The sequence below is a fragment of the Petromyzon marinus genome, chromosome 74 (genome assembly GCF_048934315.1).
Source record: "Petromyzon marinus isolate PM22_M1 ecotype Great Lakes invasive population chromosome 74, UKy_Petmar_22M1.pri1.0, whole genome shotgun sequence".
In the NCBI taxonomy this organism is placed as follows: Eukaryota; Metazoa; Chordata; class Hyperoartia; order Petromyzontiformes; family Petromyzontidae; genus Petromyzon; species Petromyzon marinus.
Genome location: NC_133740.1, coordinates 7,741,264 through 7,762,233, shown reverse-complemented (window position 1 = coordinate 7,762,233; position 20,970 = coordinate 7,741,264). Strand labels below are relative to the sequence as shown.

At 53.2% G+C, this 20,970-nt stretch overlaps 2 protein-coding genes and 1 long non-coding RNA gene across 5 annotated transcripts in view; 2 read left to right on the top strand and 1 right to left on the bottom strand.

The window, feature by feature from the left end:
- The window catches only part of EIF3G (eukaryotic translation initiation factor 3 subunit G), a 30,635-nt gene extending 28,073 nt beyond the window's left edge, over positions 1-2,562 (top strand). For both annotated transcript variants that reach the window (XM_032980765.2, XM_076056059.1), the window contains exon 10: positions 1,894-2,562. In XM_032980765.2, coding sequence (XP_032836656.1) covers positions 1,894-1,909 — 16 coding nt within the window. In that variant the 3' untranslated portion in view covers positions 1,910-2,562. The remainder of the gene's footprint in view (positions 1-1,893) is intronic.
- Positions 2,563-13,329: 10,767 nt separating this feature from the next.
- On the bottom strand, positions 13,330-20,678 carry RPS18 (ribosomal protein S18). Of its 2 annotated transcripts, none has more exons than XM_032980766.2 (5): positions 20,535-20,678; positions 18,387-18,572; positions 17,545-17,646; positions 15,425-15,516; positions 13,330-13,535 (listed from the first exon to the last, which is right to left on the bottom strand). In XM_032980766.2, exons 1-5 carry the CDS (start codon positions 20,535-20,537, stop codon positions 13,460-13,462), a joined length of 459 nt encoding a protein of 152 aa, XP_032836657.2. In that variant the 5' UTR covers positions 20,538-20,678; the 3' UTR covers positions 13,330-13,459. The 2 variants fall into 2 exon arrangements, with proteins under 2 accessions (XP_032836657.2, XP_032836658.1); XM_032980767.2 differs by lacking the exon at positions 20,535-20,678 and adding an exon at positions 20,313-20,336.
- On the top strand, positions 14,961-15,438 carry LOC142907074 (uncharacterized). Its single transcript, XR_012930758.1, has 3 exons — positions 14,961-15,199; positions 15,253-15,326; positions 15,380-15,438. It is a non-coding gene; the product is annotated as an uncharacterized LOC142907074 (long non-coding RNA).
- Positions 20,679-20,970: the final 292 nt, after the last annotated feature.

Sequence of the window (20,970 nt, the reverse complement as noted above, 5' to 3'; positions counted from 1 at the left end):
TCACCACCACTCCTCACCACCACCACCTCATCCTGAACGTGGAGTGGGCCAAGTGAGACCCCATCCACTCCTCATCACCACTCACCACCACCACTCCTCACCACTCCTCACCACCACCACTCCTCACCACCACCACCTCATCCTGAACGTGGAGTGGGCCAAGTGAGACCCCATCCACTCCTCACCACCACTCACCACCACCACTCCTCACCACCACCACTCCTCACCACCACCACTCCTCACCACTCCTCACCACCACCACCTCATCCTGAACGTGGAGTGGGCAAAGTGAGACCCCATCCACTCCTCACCACCACTCACCACCACCACTCCTCACCACCACCACTCCTCACCACCACCACTCCTCACCACTCCTCACCACCACCTCATCCTGAACGTGGAGTGGGCAAAGTGAGACCCCATCCACTCCTCACCACCACTCACCACCACCACTCCTCACCACCACTCCTCACCACCACTCCTCCTCACCACCACCACCTCATCCTGAACGTGGAGTGGGCCAAGTGAGACCCCATCCACTCCTCACCACCACTCACCACCACCACTCCTCACCACCACTCCTCACCACCACTCTTCACCACCACTCCTCACCACCACCACTCCTCACCACCACCACCTCATCCTGAACGTGGAGTGGGCCAAGTGAGACCCCATCCACTCCTCACCACCACTCACCACCACCACTCACTGCCACCACTCCTCACCACCACTCCTCACCACCTCATCCTGAACGTGGAATGGGCCAAGTGAGACCCCATCACTCCTCACCACCACTCCTCACCACTCCTCACCACCACCACCTCATCCTGAACGTGGAGTGGGCCAAGTGAGACCCCATCCACTCCTCACCACCACTCACCACCACCACTCCTCACCACTCCTCACCACCACCACCTCATCCTGAACGTGGAGTGGGCCAAGTGAGACCCCATCCACTCCTCACCACCACTCACCACCACTACTCCTCACCACCACCACTCCTCACCACTCCTCACCACCACCACCTCATCCTGAACGTGGAGTGGGCAAAGTGAGACCCCATCACTCCTCACCACCACTCCTCACCACTACTCCTCACCACCACCACTCCTCACCACCACCACTCACCACCACCACCTCATCCTGAACGTGGAGTGGGCCAAGTGAGACCCCATCCACTCCTCACCACCACTCCTCACCACCACCATTACTCACCACCACCACCACCACCACCTCATCCTGAACGTAGAGTGGGCCAAGTGAGACCCCCACCACTCCTCACCACTCCTCACCACCACCTCCACCACTCACCACCACCGCCTCATCTTGAACGTGGAGTGGGCCAAGTGAGACCCCCACCACTCCTCACCACCACTCCTCACCACTACTTCTCACCACTCCTCACCACCACCACCTCATCCTGAACGTGGAGTGGGCCAAGTGAGACCCCCACCACTCCTCACCACCACTCCTCACCACCACCACTCCTCACCACCACCACTCCTCACCACCACCACTCCTCACCACCACTCCTCACCACCTCATCCTGAACGTAGAGTGGGCCAAGTGAGACCCCCACCACTCCTCACCATCACTCCTCACCACCACTCCTCACCACCACTCACCACCTCATCCTGAACGTGGAGTGGGCCAAGTGACACCCCATCACTCCTCACCACTCCTCACCACCACCATCACTCCTCACCACTCAACACCACCACCTCATCCTGAACGTGGAGTGGGCCAAGTGACACCCCATCACTCCTCACCACCACCACTTCTCACCATATCCACCACCGCCTCACCACCACCACCGCTTACCACTCCTCACCACCACCACTGCTCACCACCAGTGAGTGATCTGTGTGTGTGTGTGCGTGTTCCCTGCTGCAGGCCTTCCACCACATAGACTCGTGGACGGAGGCACGGTGGGAGCGGGGATCTACATTCCTCCACGCACACCTACACGCACCTATACACACTTCCTCACCCACACACACCTACACACACACACCTGCACGCACCTGCACGCACTTCCACACACCTCCACACACACACAAAACAAAGATCCCCCTATAGCCTTAACAGACTGTAGGGGCAAGTGCTGTTAGCGAGCACCTATGAAGACCGGCACTGTGGCACACCAGGTGGGTGGGGTGGCCAGCAACCACGCCCGGCCGTCTTTGTCTCCCCAGTGGCGATGTTTACTACACACCACGGCACCAGGTACTCATTTGAGGCTGAGCCGACCTAGGGGAGGCCCAGGACCGGTTCAGATAATCGTCACCGTTGTTTGGTGGCCGTGAGCGGGAATCGAACTCGGGTCGCCGGGTTCACAGCGTAGCGCTAACCGCTACTACACTACCGCTCCCCACACACACACACAAGCACACAAACACACACATACGTTGTACACACACAAGCACACACGGGTGATGCGTGTGTGTGCGTGTGTGAGCTGGCGACCCCCAACGCCCCCCCCCCCACCGTGGTGCCGACGGCTCGCACAGATGCCTCGCCAGGCGTCGGAGAGGAGCGGAGACAATAAACCAGCCGAGTCGACACGGCAGAGTGGAGGCCTCGTGGCGTGCGTGTGTCGTGTGTGTATGTGTCGTGTGTGTCGTGTGTGTCGTGTGTGGTGGGTGTGCGTGTGGTGTGTGTCGTGTGTGTGGTGTGTGTGTGGCGTGCGTGTGGTGTGTGTGTGGTGTGTGTGGTGTGTGTGTCGTGTATGTGCGAGTGTGTGTGGGGTGTGGTGTGTGTGTGTGGGGTGTGTTGTGTGTGTGTGGTGCGTGTGTGGTGTGTGTGGGGTGTGTGTTGTGTGTGTGGTGCATGTGTGGTGCCGTGTGTGGGTCGTGTGTGGTGTGTGTTGTAAGGGCACAGTGTGTGGTGTAGTGTGTGTAGGCTGTGTGGTGTAGTGATATCAGGGTGTGTAGGCTGTGTGGTGTAGTGATATCAGGGTGTGTAGGCTGTGTAGTGATAGCAGGGTGGGTAGGCTGTGTGGTGTAGTGATAGCAGGGTGTGTCGGCTGTGTAGTGATAGCAGGGTGTGTCGGCTGTGTGGTGATAGCAGGGTGTGTAGGCTGTGTAGTGATAGCAGGGTGTGTAGGCTGCGTGGTGTAGTGATAGCAAGGTGTGTAGGCTGCGTGGTGTAGTGATAGCAGGGTGTGTAGGCTGTGTGGTGTAGTGATATCAGGGTGTGTAGGCTGTGTGGTGTAGTGATATCAGGGTGTGTAGGCTGTGTAGTGATAGCAGGGTGGGTAGGCTGTGTGGTGTAGTGATAGCAGGGTGTGTCGGCTGTGTAGTGATAGCAGGGTGTGTAGGCTGTGTAGTGATAGCAGGGTGTGTAGGCTGCGTGGTGTAGTGATAGCAAGGTGTGTAGGCTGCGTGGTGTAGTGATAGCAGGGTGTGTAGGCTGTGTGGTGTAGTGATAGCAGGGTGTGTAGGCTGTGTGGTGTATTGATAGCAGGGTGTGTAGGCTGTGTGGTGTAGTGATAGCAGGGTGTGTAGGCTGTGTGGTGTAGTGATAACAGGGTGTGTAGGCTGTGTAGTGTAGTGATAGCAAGGTGTGTAGGCTGTGGTGTAGTGATAGCAAGGTGTGTAGGCTGTGTGGTGTAGTGATAGCAGGGTGTGTAGGCTGTGTGGTGATAGGGTGTGTAGGCTGTGTAGTGATAGCAGGGTGTGTAGGCTGTGTGGTGTAGTGATAGCAGGGTGTGTAGGCTGTGGTGGAGTGATAGCAGGGTGTGTAGGCTGTGTGGTGTAGTCATAACAGGGTGTGTAGGCTGTGTAGTGTAGTGATAGCAAGGTGTGTAGGCTGTGGTGTAGTGATAGCAAGGTGTGTAGGCTGTGTGGTGTAGTGATAACAGGGTGTGTAGGCTGTGTGGTGTAGTGATAGCAAGGTGTGTAGGCTGTGTGGTGTAGTGATAGCAGGGTGTGTAGGCTGTGTGGTGTAGTGATGACAGGGTGTGTAGGCTATGTAGTGATAGCAGGGTGTGTAGGCTGTGTGGTGATAGCAGGGTGTGTAGGCTGTGTAGTGATAGCAGGGTGTGTAGGCTGCGTGGTGTAGTGATAGCAAGGTGTGTAGGCTGCGTGGTGTAGTGATAGCAGGGTGTGTAGGCTGTGTGGTGTAGTGATATCAGGGTGTGTAGGCTGTGTGGTGTAGTGATATCAGGGTGTGTAGGCTGTGTAGTGATAGCAGGGTGGGTAGGCTGTGTGGTGTAGTGATAGCAGGGTGTGTCGGCTGTGTAGTGATAGCAGGGTGTGTAGGCTGTGTAGTGATAGCAGGGTGTGTAGGCTGCGTGGTGTAGTGATAGCAAGGTGTGTAGGCTGCGTGGTGTAGTGATAGCAGGGTGTGTAGGCTGTGTGGTGTAGTGATAGCAGGGTGTGTAGGCTGTGTGGTGTATTGATAGCAGGGTGTGTAGGCTGTGTGGTGTAGTGATAGCAGGGTGTGTAGGCTGTGTGGTGTAGTGATAACAGGGTGTGTAGGCTGTGTAGTGTAGTGATAGCAAGGTGTGTAGGCTGTGGTGTAGTGATAGCAAGGTGTGTAGGCTGTGTGGTGTAGTGATAGCAGGGTGTGTAGGCTGTGTGGTGATAGGGTGTGTAGGCTGTGTAGTGATAGCAGGGTGTGTAGGCTGTGTGGTGTAGTGATAGCAGGGTGTGTAGGCTGTGGTGGAGTGATAGCAGGGTGTGTAGGCTGTGTGGTGTAGTCATAACAGGGTGTGTAGGCTGTGTAGTGTAGTGATAGCAAGGTGTGTAGGCTGTGGTGTAGTGATAGCAAGGTGTGTAGGCTGTGTGGTGTAGTGATAACAGGGTGTGTAGGCTGTGTGGTGTAGTGATAGCAAGGTGTGTAGGCTGTGTGGTGTAGTGATAGCAGGGTGTGTAGGCTGTGTGGTGTAGTGATGACAGGGTGTGTAGGCTATGTAGTGATAGCAGGGTGTGTAGGCTGTGTGGTGTAGTGATGACAGGGTGTGTAGGCTATGTAGTGATAGCAGGGTGTGTAGGCTGTGTGGTGTAGTGATAGCAGGGTGTGTAGGCTGTGTGGTGTAGTGATAGCAGGGTGTGTAGGCTGTGTAGTGATATCAGGGTGTAGGCTGTGTGGTGTAGTGATAGCAGGGTGTATAGGCTGTGTGGTGTAGTGATAGCAGGGTGTGTAGGCTGTGTGGTGTAGTGATAGCAGGGTGTGTAGGCTGTGTAGTGATATCAGGGTGTGTAGGCTGTGTAGTGATATCAGGGTGTAGGCTGTGTGGTGTAGTGATAGCAGGGTGTGTAGGCTGTGTGGTGTATTGATAGCAGGGTGTGTAGGCTGTGTGGTGTAGTGATAGCAGGGTGTGTAGGCTGTGTGGTGTAGTGATAACAGGGTGTGTAGGCTGTGTAGTGTAGTGATAGCAAGGTGTGTAGGCTGTGGTGTAGTGATAGCAAGGTGTGTAGGCTGTGTGGTGTAGTGATAACAGGGTGTGTAGGCTGTGTGGTGTAGTGATAGCAAGGTGTGTAGGCTGTGTGGTGTAGTGATAGCAGGGTGTGTAGGCTGTGTGGTGTAGTGATGACAGGGTGTGTAGGCTATGTAGTGATAGCAGGGTGTGTAGGCTGTGTGGTGTAGTGATGACAGGGTGTGTAGGCTATGTAGTGATAGCAGGGTGTGTAGGCTGTGTGGTGTAGTGATAGCAGGGTGTGTAGGCTGTGTGGTGTAGTGATAGCAGGGTGTGTAGGCTGTGTAGTGATATCAGGGTGTAGGCTGTGTGGTGTAGTGATAGCAGGGTGTGTAGGCTGTGTGGTGTATTGATAGCAGGGTGTGTAGGCTGTGTGGTGTAGTGATAGCAGGGTGTGTAGGCTGTGTGGTGTAGTGATAGCAGGGTGTGTAGGCTGTGTGGTGTATTGATAGCAGGGTGTGTAGGCTGTGTGGTGTAGTGATAGCAGGGTGTGTAGGCTGTGTGGTGTAGTGATAACAGGGTGTGTAGGCTGTGTAGTGTAGTGATAGCAAGGTGTGTAGGCTGTGGTGTAGTGATAGCAAGGTGTGTAGGCTGTGTGGTGTAGTGATAGCAGGGTGTGTAGGCTGTGTGGTGATAGGGTGTGTAGGCTGTGTAGTGATAGCAGGGTGTGTAGGCTGTGTGGTGTAGTGATAGCAGGGTGTGTAGGCTGTGGTGGAGTGATAGCAGGGTGTGTAGGCTGTGTGGTGTAGTGATAACAGGGTGTGTAGGCTGTGTAGTGTAGTGATAGCAAGGTGTGTAGGCTGTGGTGTAGTGATAGCAAGGTGTGTGGCTGTGCGGTGTAGTGATAACAGGGTGTGTAGGCTGTGTGGTGTAGTGATAGCAAGGTGTGTAGGCTGTGTGGTGTAGTGATAGCAGGGTGTGTAGGCTATGTAGTGATAGCAGGGTGTGTAGGCTGTGTGGTGTAGTGATAACAGGGTGTGTAGGCTGTGTAGTGATAGCAGGGTGTGTAGGCTGTGTGGTGTAGTGATAGCAGGGTGTGTAGGCTGTGTGGTGTAGTGATAGCAGGGTGTGTAGGCTGTGTAGTGATAGGGTGTGTAGGCTGTGTAGTGATATCAGGGTGTAGGCTGTGTGGTGTAGTGATAGCAGGGTGTGTACGCTGTGTGGTGTAGTGATAGGGTGTGTAGGCTGTGTAGTGATATCAGGGTGTGTAGGCTGTGTGGTGTAGTGATAGCAGGGTGTTGTCACCCTCGGACATAAAAGGTGCCGTCCATAAATGACGTCACACGATTTTTGACCCCCCCCCCCTCCTCGTCACAAAGTCAGACCCCCCCCCTCAAATATGACGTCACAAAGCTCTGCCCCCACCCCCCTCCCCCCCAAAATAGAACATGCTTCAAATCGATATTCTTGGTTCTTTCGGTAAAGTCACGTAGGAGAATTTTATTTTTTTATTATTTTATTGTTTCCCTATCTACGTGGTGGTGACTTTACCGAAAGAACCAAGAATATGAATCCCTGCAGTCACGAAAGCTTTAAATCAAAACGTACCTTCAAATCGCTTTAAACTATCGTCATTGCAGTAGTGTGTATTTCATGTGGCGCTGCGCTGCGATGTCGCAGGAGAAAACATTTCCTTAAAAAAAGTCTCTTTCATTAAGTGGAACGTGTTGTCTATATTTACTTATAAAGTTGCGCATTTTGACGCGACGTCACATTTCTCAAACAACCCCCACCTCAAAGGAATAGGTTTTTACCCTTTTAACTGGCACAAAAACTGACACCTTTATTCAAGGCATCACGTTTGCAATAACCACAACACAAGCAGTCAAAATGCAAACAAAAAAGACAACTCTGATAATAATATGCACTGTCCTTGAATTTGATTGGTCCACACCCGAGACAGCTTTTCTTAGACTTAGAGCCTGGTCTCCATTGGTGTTGGACCAGAAGACGCCAAAAGGCGTACAACTCAAAAACAGCGCACTATCAGAGTATTGAGGGCTCGGGGTGAGCATTTACATTGAGACCTCCTTTGCCAGAAACAAGCTATAGTAATAGGTTTTACCCTTTTAACTGGCACAAAAACTGACACCTGTATTCAAGGCATCACGTTTGCAATAACCACAACACAAGCAGTCAAAATGCAAACAAAAAAGACAGCCCCCACCACCCCGCCTCGTCCTCACATGCCTCACCCAAACCCCCCCCCCCCCTACTAGGTGCGTGACGTCATTTATGGACGACCCCGAACTGCATTTGACGAACGCCCCATAGCTGCTCTCGAAGTCGCCCAAACTTCTCCACCGAACGGGGGCGCCCCAAGGCTGCCCCCTGAATTTTCGCTGTGCACGAAAGCCCGCGGGTCGAGAAGTTTTGCTCCGAGGCTGCAGAAGATCTCCGCCGGTCGTGAAAAACTTAAACCTTTTTTTTTTAACGAGGAATCGTGTGTGCGTGCGTGCACCACAATACTTGCGGTCAAATGCGAAGGAAAGAAAAAAACCACCACACACTTTGATAATATGATGATGGCATTGTCCTTGAAACTGATTGAGCCAGAGGAGGTCCAATGATGTTGACGCTTAACCCCGAGCCCTCATTACGTTGATAGCGGCGTTGTCTTTGAGCTGTGTAACGCCAAGTGGGGTCATCTGGTCGAGCAGCCAAATCGAGACGAGGCTCAAAAGAAAGCCGTCCCTTGGTGTGGACCGATCAGTTTCAAGGACAATGCATCAGATACTAGCAGAAGTGTTTTTTTTTGTTCCCATTTTGACCACAAGTATTGTGGTTAATGCACCGCATGATTCCTCGTAAGAAGGTTTCAGGTTTGTTGCTAGAAAAAAGGGACAAACCCACCAATTATTATTATATTTTGGTACTGGCAAAGGAGGTCTTATGAAGCATAACCGCTGTAAACCTGCCGGCATCCTCCTGCTGCGCCGAAACGTCGTATTTTTTAATAAACCTCAAATCCTCACCCTAACTGGCCCTTCGGGATATTGAGTTTTTTTTTTTAATAAACCTCACATTCTCACCCTAACTGGCCCTTTGGGATATTGAGGTTTTTTAAATAAACCTCAAATCCTCACCCTAACTGGCCCTTTGGGATATTGAGGTTTCTTTTAATAAACCTCAAATCCTCACCCTAACTGGCCCTTCGGGATATTGAGGTTTTTAAAAAAATAAACCTCAAATCCTCACCCTAACTGGCCCTTCGGGATATTGAGGTTTTTTTTTATAATAAACCTCAAATCCTCACCCTAACTGGCTCTTCGGGATATTGAGGTTTTTTTTTTATAAACCTCAAATCCTCACCCTAACTGGCCCTTCGGGATATTGAGGGTTTTTTTTTTAAATAAACCTCACATTCTCACCCTAACTGGCCCTTTGGGATATTGAGGTTTTTTAAATAAACCTCAAATCCTCACCCTAACTGGCCCTTCGGGATATTGAGGTTTTTTTTAATAAACCTCAAATCCTCACCCTAACTGGCCCTTCGGGATATTGAGGGTTTTTTTAATAAACCTCAAATCCTGACCCTAACTGGCCCTTTGGGATATTGAGGTTTTTTTTTAAAATAAACCTCAAATCCTCACCCTAACTGGCCCTTTGGGATATTGAGGTTTTTTTTTAAATAAACCTCAAATCCTCACCCTAACTGGCCCTTCGGGATATTGAGGGTTTTTTTTAATAAACCTCAAATCCTCACCCTAACTGGCCCTTCGGGATATTTAGTTTTTTTTTTAATAAACCTCAAATCCTCACCCGAACTGGCCCTTCGGGATATTGAGGTTTTTTTAATAAACCTCAAATCCTCACCTGAACTGGCCCTTTGGGATATTGAGGTTTTTTTAATAAACCTCAAATCCTCACCCTAACTGGCCCTTCGGGATATTGAGGGTTTTTTTTAATAAACCTCAAATCCTCACCCTAACTGGCCCTTCGGGATATTGAGGTTTTATTAATAAACCTCAAATCCTCACCATAACTGGCCCTTCGGGATATTGAGGTTTTTTTTAATAAACCTCAAATCCTCACCCTAACTGGCCCTTCGGGATATTGAGTTTTTTTTTAATAAACCTCAAATCCTCACCCTAACTGGCCCTTCGGGATATTGAGGTTTTTTTTAATAATCCTCAAATCCTCACCCTAACTGGCCCTTCGGGATATTGAGTTTTTTTTTTAATAAACCTCAAATCCTCACCCTAACTGGCCCTTCGGGATATTGAGCGTTTTTTTTAATAATCCTCAAATCCTCACCCTAACTGGCCCTTCGGGATATTGAGGGGTTTTTTTTCAATTGAAACATCAAACCTAATTGTTTTAAACCTCGTCTTGCCACCCATGCGCGTTGCACAGAGAGAGAGTGGCTTTGCCACAAATTAACCACCAATCTCGGCAAGGAGCACAAAACATTGTGGCACGAACTCCGGTCAGGCATCCTGGCGCGGTGGGTGGTGGGTGGGGGGGGGCTTCTGGCCTAACCATCCGAATACGGCGAAGCGCTTTGCGCGGCCGTCTGGAACGCTCTTCCGAGATGAGGAAGCCAACCGGGAGCCGTGCGACTTTTTAAAATCGTCATCTATAGATTGACAAACTCAAACTTCTTTTAGAACTGCGTTCAGTTGGCCCATTCCTTGCACCGCATCTCCCGATGAGCAATTGGCCGCTACGTAAGCGCGTGAAAGAAGTTAAAAACACGCTACGCCACAACGAACTCGAGTTTCTTTCGAGCCGACGTTTGTGCGTTTTAACTTCGTCGGCCCTTCCCACCACACCTCCCGATTGGCTACGTGCGGCGTCAACGACCTCGCCAAATTTCCCGACAATAATTTAGTTTGCATGTTCACAAGTACCGTGTGGTGCATGCGGTGCACAATCCTTCGCAAACGGTTTCTGTTCGGCGTTTTTAACAGCTTAACACAACAACTCCCGTTTTTATTGCCAGAGAGGGGTAAAACCTCTTCTCATACCTCGCCTGCGTATGCAGGCATGGGTTCGATCCCGACGCCTGGCCCTTGCTGTTGTGTATGTGGAGTTTGCGCGTCTCTTTCTCACCACCATCACAAGTGGCTGAGATGTTAACTACCTCGCCTGGTATACAGGTCGTGGCTTCGATCCCGACCCCCGACACCTGCTGTTGTGTATGTCGAGTTTGCGTGTCTCTTACTCACCACCATCACAAGTGGCTGAGATGTTAACTACATCGCCTGGTATACAGGAGAGCGTGGGTTCAATCCCTTCGCCTGACCCCTGCTGTTGTATGTCGAGTTTACACGTCTCTTTCTCACCACCATCACCAGTGGCTGAGATGTTAACTACCTCGCCTGGTGTATAGGCCGTGGGTTCGATCCCAACGCCTGACCCCTGCTGTTGTGTATGTGGAGTTTGCGTGTCTTTCTCACCACCATCACCAGTGGCTGAGATGTTAACTACCTCGCTTGGTATACAGGTCGTGACTTCGATCCCGACCCCGACGCCTGCTGTTGTGTATGTGGAGTTTGCGTGTCTCTTTCTCACCACCATCACCAGTGGCTGAGATGTTAACTACCTCGCCTGGTATACAGGTCATGGGTTCGATCCAGACCCCTGCTGTTGTGGAGTTTGCGTGTCTATCATCATCACCACAGTGGCTGAGATGTTAACTACCTCGCTTGGTATACAGGAGGTCGTGGGTTCGATCCAAACCCCTGCTGTTGTGTATGTGGAGTTTGCGTCTCTCATCATCATCACGGTGGCTAGATGTTAACTACCTCGCTCGGTATACAGGTCGTGGGTTCGATCCAAACCCCTGCTGTTGTTTGTCGAGTTTGCGTGTCTCTCATCATCATCACGGTGGCTAGATGTTAACGACCTCGCCTGGTATACAGGTCGTGGGTTCGATCCAGACTCCTGCTGTGTATGTCAAGTTTGCGTCTCTCTCATCACCATGGTGGCTGATGTTAACTACCTCGCCTGCTATACAGGTCGTGGGTTCGATCAAGACCCCTGCTGTTGTGGAGTTTGCTTGTCTATCATCATGGAGACTGAGATGTTAACTACCTCGCCGGGTATACAGGAGGTCGTGGGTTCGATCCAGACCCCTGCTGTTGTGTATGTCGAGTTTGCACGTCTCCTTCTCACCACCATCACCAGTGGCTGAGATGTTAACTACTTCGCCTGGTATACAGGTCGTGGGTTCAATCCCGACCCCGACGCCTGCTGTTGTGTTTGTGGAGTTTGCGTGTCTCTCATCATCACGGTGGCTATGAGATGTTAACTACCTCGCCTACTATACAGGTCGTGGGTTCGATCCAGACCGCTGCTGTGTATGTCGAGTTTGCGTGTCTATCATCACCACAGTGGCTGAGATGTTAACTACCTCGCTTGGTATACAGGAGATAGTGGGTTCGATCCAAACCCCTGCTGTTGTGTATGTGGAGTTTGCGTGTCTCTCATCATCATCATCACGGTGGCTAGATGTTAACTACCTCGCTCGGTATACAGGAGGTCGTGGGTTCGATCCAAACCCCTGCTGTTGTTTGTCGAGTTTGCGTGTCTCTCATCACCACGGTGGCTAGATGTTAACGACCTCGCCTGGTATACAGGTCGTGGGTTCGATCCAGACTCCTGCTGTTGTGGAGTTTGCGTGTCTATCATCATGGTGGCTGAGATGTTAACTACTTCGCCTGGTATACAGGTCGTGGCTTCGATCCCGACGCCTGACCCCTGCGGTTGTGTGTCGAGTTTGCGTGTCTCTTTCTCACCACCATCACCTGTGGCTGAGATGTTAACTACCTCGCCTGGTATACAGGTCGTGGCTTCGATCCCGACTCCGACGCCTGCTGTTGTATGTGGAGTTTGCGTGTCTCTCATCACCACCATCATCACGGTGGCTGAGATGTTAACTACCTCGCTTGGTATACAGGTCGTGGCTTCGATCCCGACTCCGACCCCTACTGTTGTTTGTGGAGTTTGCGTGTCTCTCATCATCACGGTGGCTATGAGATGTTAGCTACATCGCCTACTATACAGGTCGTGGGTTCGATCCAGACCCCTGCCGTGTATGTCGAGTTTGCGTGTCTATCATCACCACAGTGGCTGAGATGTTAACTACCTCGCTTGGTATACAGGAGGTCGTGGGTTCGATCCAAACCCCTGCTGTTGTGTATGTAGAGTTTGCGTGTCTCTCATCATCACGGTGGCTAGATGTTAACTACCTCGCTCGGTATACAGGTCGTGGGTTCGATCCAGACTCCTGCTGTGTATGTCAAGTTTGCGTCTCTCTCATCACCACGGTGGCTGATGTTAACTACCTCGCCTGCTATACAGGTCGTGGGTTCGATCCAGACCCCTGCTGTTGTGGAGTTTGCGTGTCTATCATCATCATGGTGGCTGAGATGTTAACTACCTCGCCGGGTATACAGGAGGTCGTGGGTTCGATCCAGACCCCTGCTGTGTATGTCGAGTTTACATGCCTCTCATCACCACGGTGGCCGATGTTAACTACCTCGCTTGGTATACAGGAGGTCGTGGGTTCGATTCCGTTTGCACGTCTTCGTGCATTTCTCTCCGGGTCCCCAGGTTTTAACCTCCACCCCCCCCCCCCCCCCCCCCCCCGTGCGTTTCAAGAGGCTTTGGCTGCCGCTGGAAAGTTCCCCGCGGCCGCCGCCACGGCGGCGGCGATGATGGCGGCTCGGTCGGAGCTATCATTTGTGACGGGCCGGGGGTCGCCCGCTTCTGAAATAAAGAGCCGCATATAAATATACAGCTCAGGGGGCCTTAGCCCGCTGAAATAAAACACCTCGAGTCTACAAACAAGACGACTCACGATCCGAATTTCCCGCGGCAGCCACGCTGCGCGAGGCACGAGAGACGCGGCGGAGACAGAGAGACAGAGAGACAGACAGACAGAGAGACAGAGAGAGGCATTTTGGGGTTTTTTTGCCAACGCTGTGGGAGTTTTTATTGAGGCGTGACGACGGCAGCGGTGCCGGTGGTGTCGGTGCGGCGCGGTTGAGGGGCGGTCGCTGTCCACCGCCAACTCTTCCTCCTCCTCGTCTACTTCTTCTTGGAGACACCCACGGTGCGGCCTCGTCGCCCCGTCGTCTTGGTGTGCTGTCCACGCACACGCAGGCTGCACAACGCGCACAACGGACACACGCAACGGACACGCACACACACAACGGGGACACACGCACACACACAACGGACACACACACACAACGGAGACACAACGGGGACACACGCACACACACAACGGACACACACACGCGCGCACAACGGACACGCACAACGGACACACAATGGGGACACACACAACGGACACACGCGCAGGTAAATATCCTCCTCCTCCCGCACCCCGGTGTAGCTTTCGCAGACTGTACGCAGAAAGTGTCCTCCTTTAGTGGCGACGGGCAGCACACCTACCAAGTCCGGCACCGTTGGCAAGCATGAGGGGGGTTCGGGTGGGCCAACATCACGCCCGGCCACAGCGCACGCGCACACTCTCACTCTCACACACAAACTCTCACACATACACTCTCACACACACTCACACACACTCTCACTCTCACACACACATATACTCTCACATACTCACACACACACTCACACACGCACACTCACACACACACTCATACACTCACACACACATACGCTCACTCTCACACGTACACTCACACATATAGTCTCACTCTCACACATACACTCTCACACACACTCACTCTCACACACACTCTCACACACTCTCACACACACGCACATATACTCTCTCTCACACACTCTCACACATACACATATATTCTCACATACATATACTCTCACACACATACTGTTGGGGCAAGTCCTTTTCGCGAGCACCTATGAAGGCCGGCACGGCACACGAAGGGGGTGCGCCCAACACCACACCCGACCACAGCGCACATGCGTACACACTCGCACACACTCACACACACACACTCGCACTCACACTCGCTCTCGCACACACAATCACACACTATCACACACTATCACACACACAACGATCCCCCCCTCTACCCCCCCCCCCCCCGTAGCCTTAGACTTTTGGAGCAAGTGCTGTTAGCGGAGCAGCACCTATAAAGGCCGGAACGGTACACACACACATACACACACTCGCACAAAGACAAAGATCTCCCGTATAACCTCAACAGGCTTGTTGGGGCAAGTGCTGTAAGTAGGCGAGTAGCAGCACCTATGAAGGCCGGCACTGTGGCAACACGAGGGGGTGGGGGTGGCCAGCACCAGGCCCGGCCACAGAGCACACTCACACACTCACGCACTCGAACATAGACACGCTCAGACAAGAGGCAAAAATCCCCCATATAGCCTTCAACAGACTGTAGGGGCAAGTGCTGTTAGCGGGCGCCTATGAAGTCCGGCACGGCACACGAGGGGGTGGGTGGGCCAGCTCCACGCTCAGCCGGCATGTGTAGTGGTATTTCGAGTGTGTAGGGCGAGAGGTGAAGAGCGAGATGTAGGCTGTACTGCTGTGTGTAGGTTGCGTGGTGTACAGCAGTGTGGGTGCCGTGTAGAATGGTGCGTAGCAGGGCGCGTAAGCTGCCGTGCGGTGAAGAGTGTGATGTAGAGCGGTGTGTCGGTGGCGTGGTGTAGAGCGGTGTGGGGTGTGTAGTGTGGCGTGTAGATTGTTGCGCGGTGTTGTAGTGTGGTGCACAGCAGGGTGTGTAGGCTGTCGTGCGGTGTGCAGGTTGTGTGGTGTAGAACACAGTGTGGTCTAGTGTAGTGTACAGCAGGGTGTGGAGGCTGTAGTGCGGTGTGTAGGTTGTGTGGTGTAGAACACTGTGTGGTCGTGTAGTGTACAGCAGGGTGTGTAGGCTGTAGTGCGGTGTGTAGGTTGTGTGGTGTAGAACACAGTGTGGTCTAGTGTAGTGTACAGCAGGGTGTGTAGGCTGTAGTGCAGTGTAGAACACAGTGTGGTCTAGTGCACAGCAGGGTGTGTAGGCTGTAGTGTGGTGTGTAGGCTGTAGTGTGGTCGTGCTGTCTCACCCCCAGTAGTGACGCAGGCCCCGGTGAGCACGGATCTTCTTTAACCGCTCAAGATCCTCGCGCATCTTGTTGTCGAGCCCGTTAGCCAGCACCTAGCAACATTACCACCACCACCACCACACAGCGTGTTAGCCAGCACCTAGCAACATTACCACCACCACACAGCGTGTTAGCCAGCACCTAGCAACATTACCACTACCACCACACAGCGTGTTAGCCAGCACCTAGCAACATTACCACCACCACACAGCGTGTTAGCCAGCACCTAGCAACATTACCACCACCACCACACAGCCTGTTAGCCAGCACCTAAGCAACATCACCACCACCACACACAGCCTGTTAGCCAGCACCTAGCAACATTACCACCACCACACACAGCCTGTTAGCCAGCACCTAGCAACATTACCACCACCACACAGCCCATTAGCCAGCACCCAGCAACATTACCACCACCACACACAGCCTGTTAGCCAGCACCTAGCAACATTACCACCACCACCACACACAGCCTGTTAGCCAGCACCTAGCAACATTACCACCACCACACAGCCTGTTAGCCAGCACCTAGCAACATTACCACCACCACACAGCCTGTTAGCCAGCACCTAGCAACATTACCACCACCACCACACAGCCTGTTAGCCAGCACCTAGCAACATTACCACCACCACCACACAGCCTGTGAGACAGCACCTAGCAACATTACCACCACCACCACCACACAGCCTGTTAGCCAGCACCTAGCAACATTACCACAACCACCACCACCACACAGCCTGTTAGCCAGCACCTAGCAACATTACCACACACACACACAGCCTGTTAGCCAGCACCTAGCAACATTACCACCACACAGCCTGTTAGACAGCACCTAGCAACATCACCACCACCACCACACAGCCTGTTAGCCAGCACCTAGCAATATTACCACCACACAGCCTGTTAGACAGCACCTAGCAACATTACCACCACCACACAGCGTGTTAGCTAGCACCTAGCAACATTACCACCACCACACAGCGTGTTAGCTAGCACCTAGCAACATCACCACCACCACACAGTCTGTTAGCCAGCACCTAGCAACATTACCACAACCACCACACAGCCTGTTAAGCCAGCACCTAGCAACATTACCACCACCACCACACAGCCTGTTAGCCAGCACCTAGCAACATTACCACCACTACACACAGCCTGTTAGGCAGCACCTAGCAACATCACCACCACCACCACACAGCCCATTAGCCAGCACCTAGCAACATTACTACTGCCACCACACAGCCTGTTAGCCAGCACCTAGCAACATTACCACCACCACACACACAGCCTGTTAGCCAGTACCTAGCAACATTACCACCACCACCACACAGCCTGTTAGCCAGTACCTAGCAACATCACCACCACCACACAGCCTGTTAGCCAGCACCTAGCAACATTACCACCACCACCACACAGCCTGTTAGCCAGTACCTAGCAACATCACCACCACCACACAGCCTGTTAGCCAGCACCTAGCAACATTACTACTGCCACCACACAGCCTGTTAGCCAGCACCTAGCAACATTACCACCACACACAGCCTGTTAGCCAGCACCTAGCAACATTACCACCACCACACACAGCCTGTTAGCCAGCACCTAGCAACATTACCACCACCACCACCACCACACACACAGCCTGTTAGCCAGCACCTAGCAACATTACCACCACCACACACAGCCTGTTAGCCAGCACCTAGAAACATTACCACCACACACACACACAGCCTCTTAGCCAGCACCTAACAATATCACCACCACACACGACGATGTCACACAGCCCAGCAACTACCACAGGGTTGGGGTTATGGTGAGCGTGATGGTGAATATGACGGTGAGCGTGATGGTGAGACCACACAGCCCAGCAACTGCCACAGGGTTCGGGGTTATGGTGATGGTGAGCGTGATGGTGAGTATGATGGTGAGCGTGATGGTGAGTATGATGGTGAGCGTGATGGTGAGACCACACAGCCCAGCAACTGCCACAGAGTTGGGGTTATGGTGAGCGTGATGGTGAGCGTGATGGTGAGCGTGATGGTGAGCGTGAGGAGAGCTAGGGGGGTGGGGGTGTCTCTTACCTGACTGAATTTGCCATCCTTGATGTCCTTCTGCCTGTTGAGGAACCAGTCTGGGATCTTGTACTGACGAGGGTTCTGCATGATGGTGATCACGCGCTCCACCTGCACGGGGACACACAAAAGACAAAGATCCCCCTTGTAGCCTTAACAGACTGTAGGGGCAAGTGCTGTTAGCGAGCACCTATGAAGGCCAGAACGGCACACGAGGGGGTGGGTGGCCAGCACCACGCCCGGTCACCTTTGTCCCTCTAGTGGCGATGTTTACGCACCGCACCAGGTACTCATTTGACGCCGAGTCGACCTAGGGGAGGCTCAGGACCCGTTCAGATCATCGTCACTGGTGTTCACGGTGAGCGGGAATCGAACTCGGGTCGCCAGGATCGTAGCGCTAACCGCTACCCACTACCGCTCCCCCCTCGTCTCACTCACACCGCACACAACAACCGCCATCGCCACTAAGTGACGGTGACGTCAACGCTACGCCTGTGCCAGGCTAGGTGCACGTTGAGGCCGCGTGAAGTGTCGAACGCCCGCCGGCAGGAGGTCACGGGGGCAGACCCAGGTGCCACGGGTCGACTGACTGGGACGACCGGCTGATGCACCACCTGTGCTGACAGGCTGTGCTGACAGGCTGTGCTGACAGGCTGTGCTGACAGGCTGTGCTGACAGGCTGTGCTGACAGGCTGTGCTGACAGGCTGTGCTGACAGGCTGTGCTGACAGGCTGTGCTGACAGGCTGTGCTTTAGCCACCCGGCGCTCCGGTCGTTGTTGTGAGCGTCGCCACCCTCTCACACACACACACCACCCTCAGCACCCAACCCCCCCCCGGGACTCCACCACACCTCCTCCTCGCTGAGCTCGCCGGCGCGCTTGCTCAGGTCGATGTCGGCCTTGCGCAGCACGATGTGAGCGTAGCGGCGCCCCACGCCCTTGATGGCCGTGATGGCAAACGCCACCTTCTGCCGACCGTCAATGTTCGTGTTGAGCACTCGCAGGATGTGCTGGAACTTCTCGGGGATGACGAGCGACTAGCGGGGGGAAGATGAGAATGGAGAGGCACCGGGTGAGACAGATGTGGGGGGGAGGGGTAGACGGGAGACATGGGAGGGAGGGGGCGATACAGGGACATAATGGAGACACAGGGGGACACGCGGGGGTAAACGCGAGACATGGGGACCAGACACAGGGACATAATGGAGACATAGGGGGACACGCGGTGGTAAACGCGAGACATGGGGGGGGGGCAGACACAGGGACATGATGGAGGCACAGGAGACAAGGTAGGTGGGACACTGATGAGACATCGAGGGACGCAGGGGTAGACACGAGACATGGGGGGGGGGGGGAGAGATACAGCATGGAGACACGAGATCACAAGAGACTGCGGAGAGACAGACGAAGAGGGGAGGTGGAGAGACACGGAGAAAAGAGGCGAGACAGAGGGGGGACACGCGATACGTGGAGGACAGAGTGGAGACATGGGGAAACCATGAGACACGGGGAAAGGGGGGGACAAGAAGACAGACGAGACACAGACATGGGGGGAGGGGGGGCGGAGGATAGACACGGGGGACACACTGGGACAGAATGGGAGACACGAGGGAGACACCAGGTGAGACGGGGGGGGGGGCGCGGGGGATAGACACGGGGGACAGAATGGGAGACACGAGAGAGACACCAGGTGAGACAGGGGGGGGGGGGGGGAGGGGGCACTAGGGGATAGACACGAGACACGGGAGATACACTCGGACAGAATGGGAGACACGAGGCCACGTGGACCTGAGACACGTGGTGGACATGCGGACCGCGCTCTGGTGGCTACAACAAACATCGCCTCCTCTCTCCCATCACCACCACCACCACTATTATTATGCAAACATCTCTCTACCATCAACCACCAAGACCACCATCAACGTTCACCACCATCGCTACCATCACACACCGCCGCCACCACCGACATCGCAATACCAATCGGCAAACGTCACCAAGACGATCACCGGTACAGCAGCTGGAATCACCGCCACTGACCTCCTCTCGCTACCATCACCACTATAACTCGATACCATCACCACCATGACCCTCAACCACCCTAGCTACCATCTCCACCATCACACTCGCTACAATTACCACCATGACCCTCACTCCCATTACCCTCAACACGCTCGCTACCATAACCAACACCACCCTTGCGACCATCACCCTCAAACTCATTACCACGACCCTCAACCACCCTCGCTACCATCAACAGCATAACCATCACAACTCGCTACCATCACCACCACCATGATACTCGCCACCCTCGCTACCATCACCATCACTCTCACTACCTCCACCCTGCATGCTACCATCACTACCATCACCCTCGCTACCATCACCCTCACTACCATCACCACCCTCACTACCATCACCCTCACCACCCTCACTACCATCACCCTCGCTACCATCACCCTCACTACCATCACTCTCCTCGCTACCATCACCCTCAGCACCATCACTCCTCGCTACCATCACCCTCACTACCATCACCACCCTCACTACCATCACCCTCACCACCCTCACTACCATCACCCTCGCTACCATCACCCTCACTACCATCACTCTCCTCGCTACCATCACCCTCAGCACCATCACTCCTCGCTACCATCACCCTCACTACCATCACTCTCCTCGCTACCATCACCCTCGCTACCATCACCCTCACTACCATCACCCTCACTACCATCACCCTCGCCACGATCACCCTCCTCGCTACCACCGCCACCACCAACCATCGCTATCCCAACGCGCTAGGCCCGCCCCGTCTCCTGCCCGCTTGATATCTCGCACACCGCCGCACGGCGCCCTCATTTCTCGCCAAAACGCCCCCCACGCCGTCGTCGACGTCGCGAGCGACCGAGAGCGCCACGGCGCCGCGGATGGAAGTGGACGGAGGGCGAGGATGGACGAGGATTGCGTTGAGGGAGGATGAGGCAGCAGTGGCATCCACTCACCATGATGGCGGCGGGCTGAGAGAGAGAGGAGGGGGGGAAGGAACCGGAAGTGGCGCGGGAGCGCGGGCTGGGCGGAAGTATGCGTCACGCCGCTCAATTAACATAAAAGGCGGGAAAATATGTAACAAATTTACATTATATATTCTTGGTTCTTTCGGTAAAGTCACGTAGAAGGGAAACAATAAAATAATAAAATTTACATTGTTAATTAAATCATGTTAAATCTTGATTTGAAGCTTTCGTGACTGCAGGAATCCATACTCTTTGGTTCTTTCGGTAAAGTCACGTAGGTATAAAATAAAATAAAATGTTTATTTTATTTATTTTTATATTTATATTATTTACATTTTATTTATATTTATTTTAAAATAAATATAAATAAAATGAAATAAATATTTTTTTCAATTTTATTTTAGACCTACGTGACTTTACCGAA

What these genes read in the sequence shown, in the direction of transcription:
- RPS18 (XM_032980766.2), bottom strand. An exon ending in GCGAGCTCAGCGAGGAGGAG is followed by an intron (nt 17,647 to 18,386) that starts GTGTGGTGGAGT and finishes GTCCCCGTGCAG; the next exon opens with GTGGAGCGCGTGATCACCAT. An exon ending in GGCCTGCGTCACTACTGGGG is followed by an intron (nt 13,536 to 15,424) that starts GTGAGACAGCAC and finishes CGCGTTGTGCAG; the next exon opens with CCTGCGTGTGCGTGGACAGC.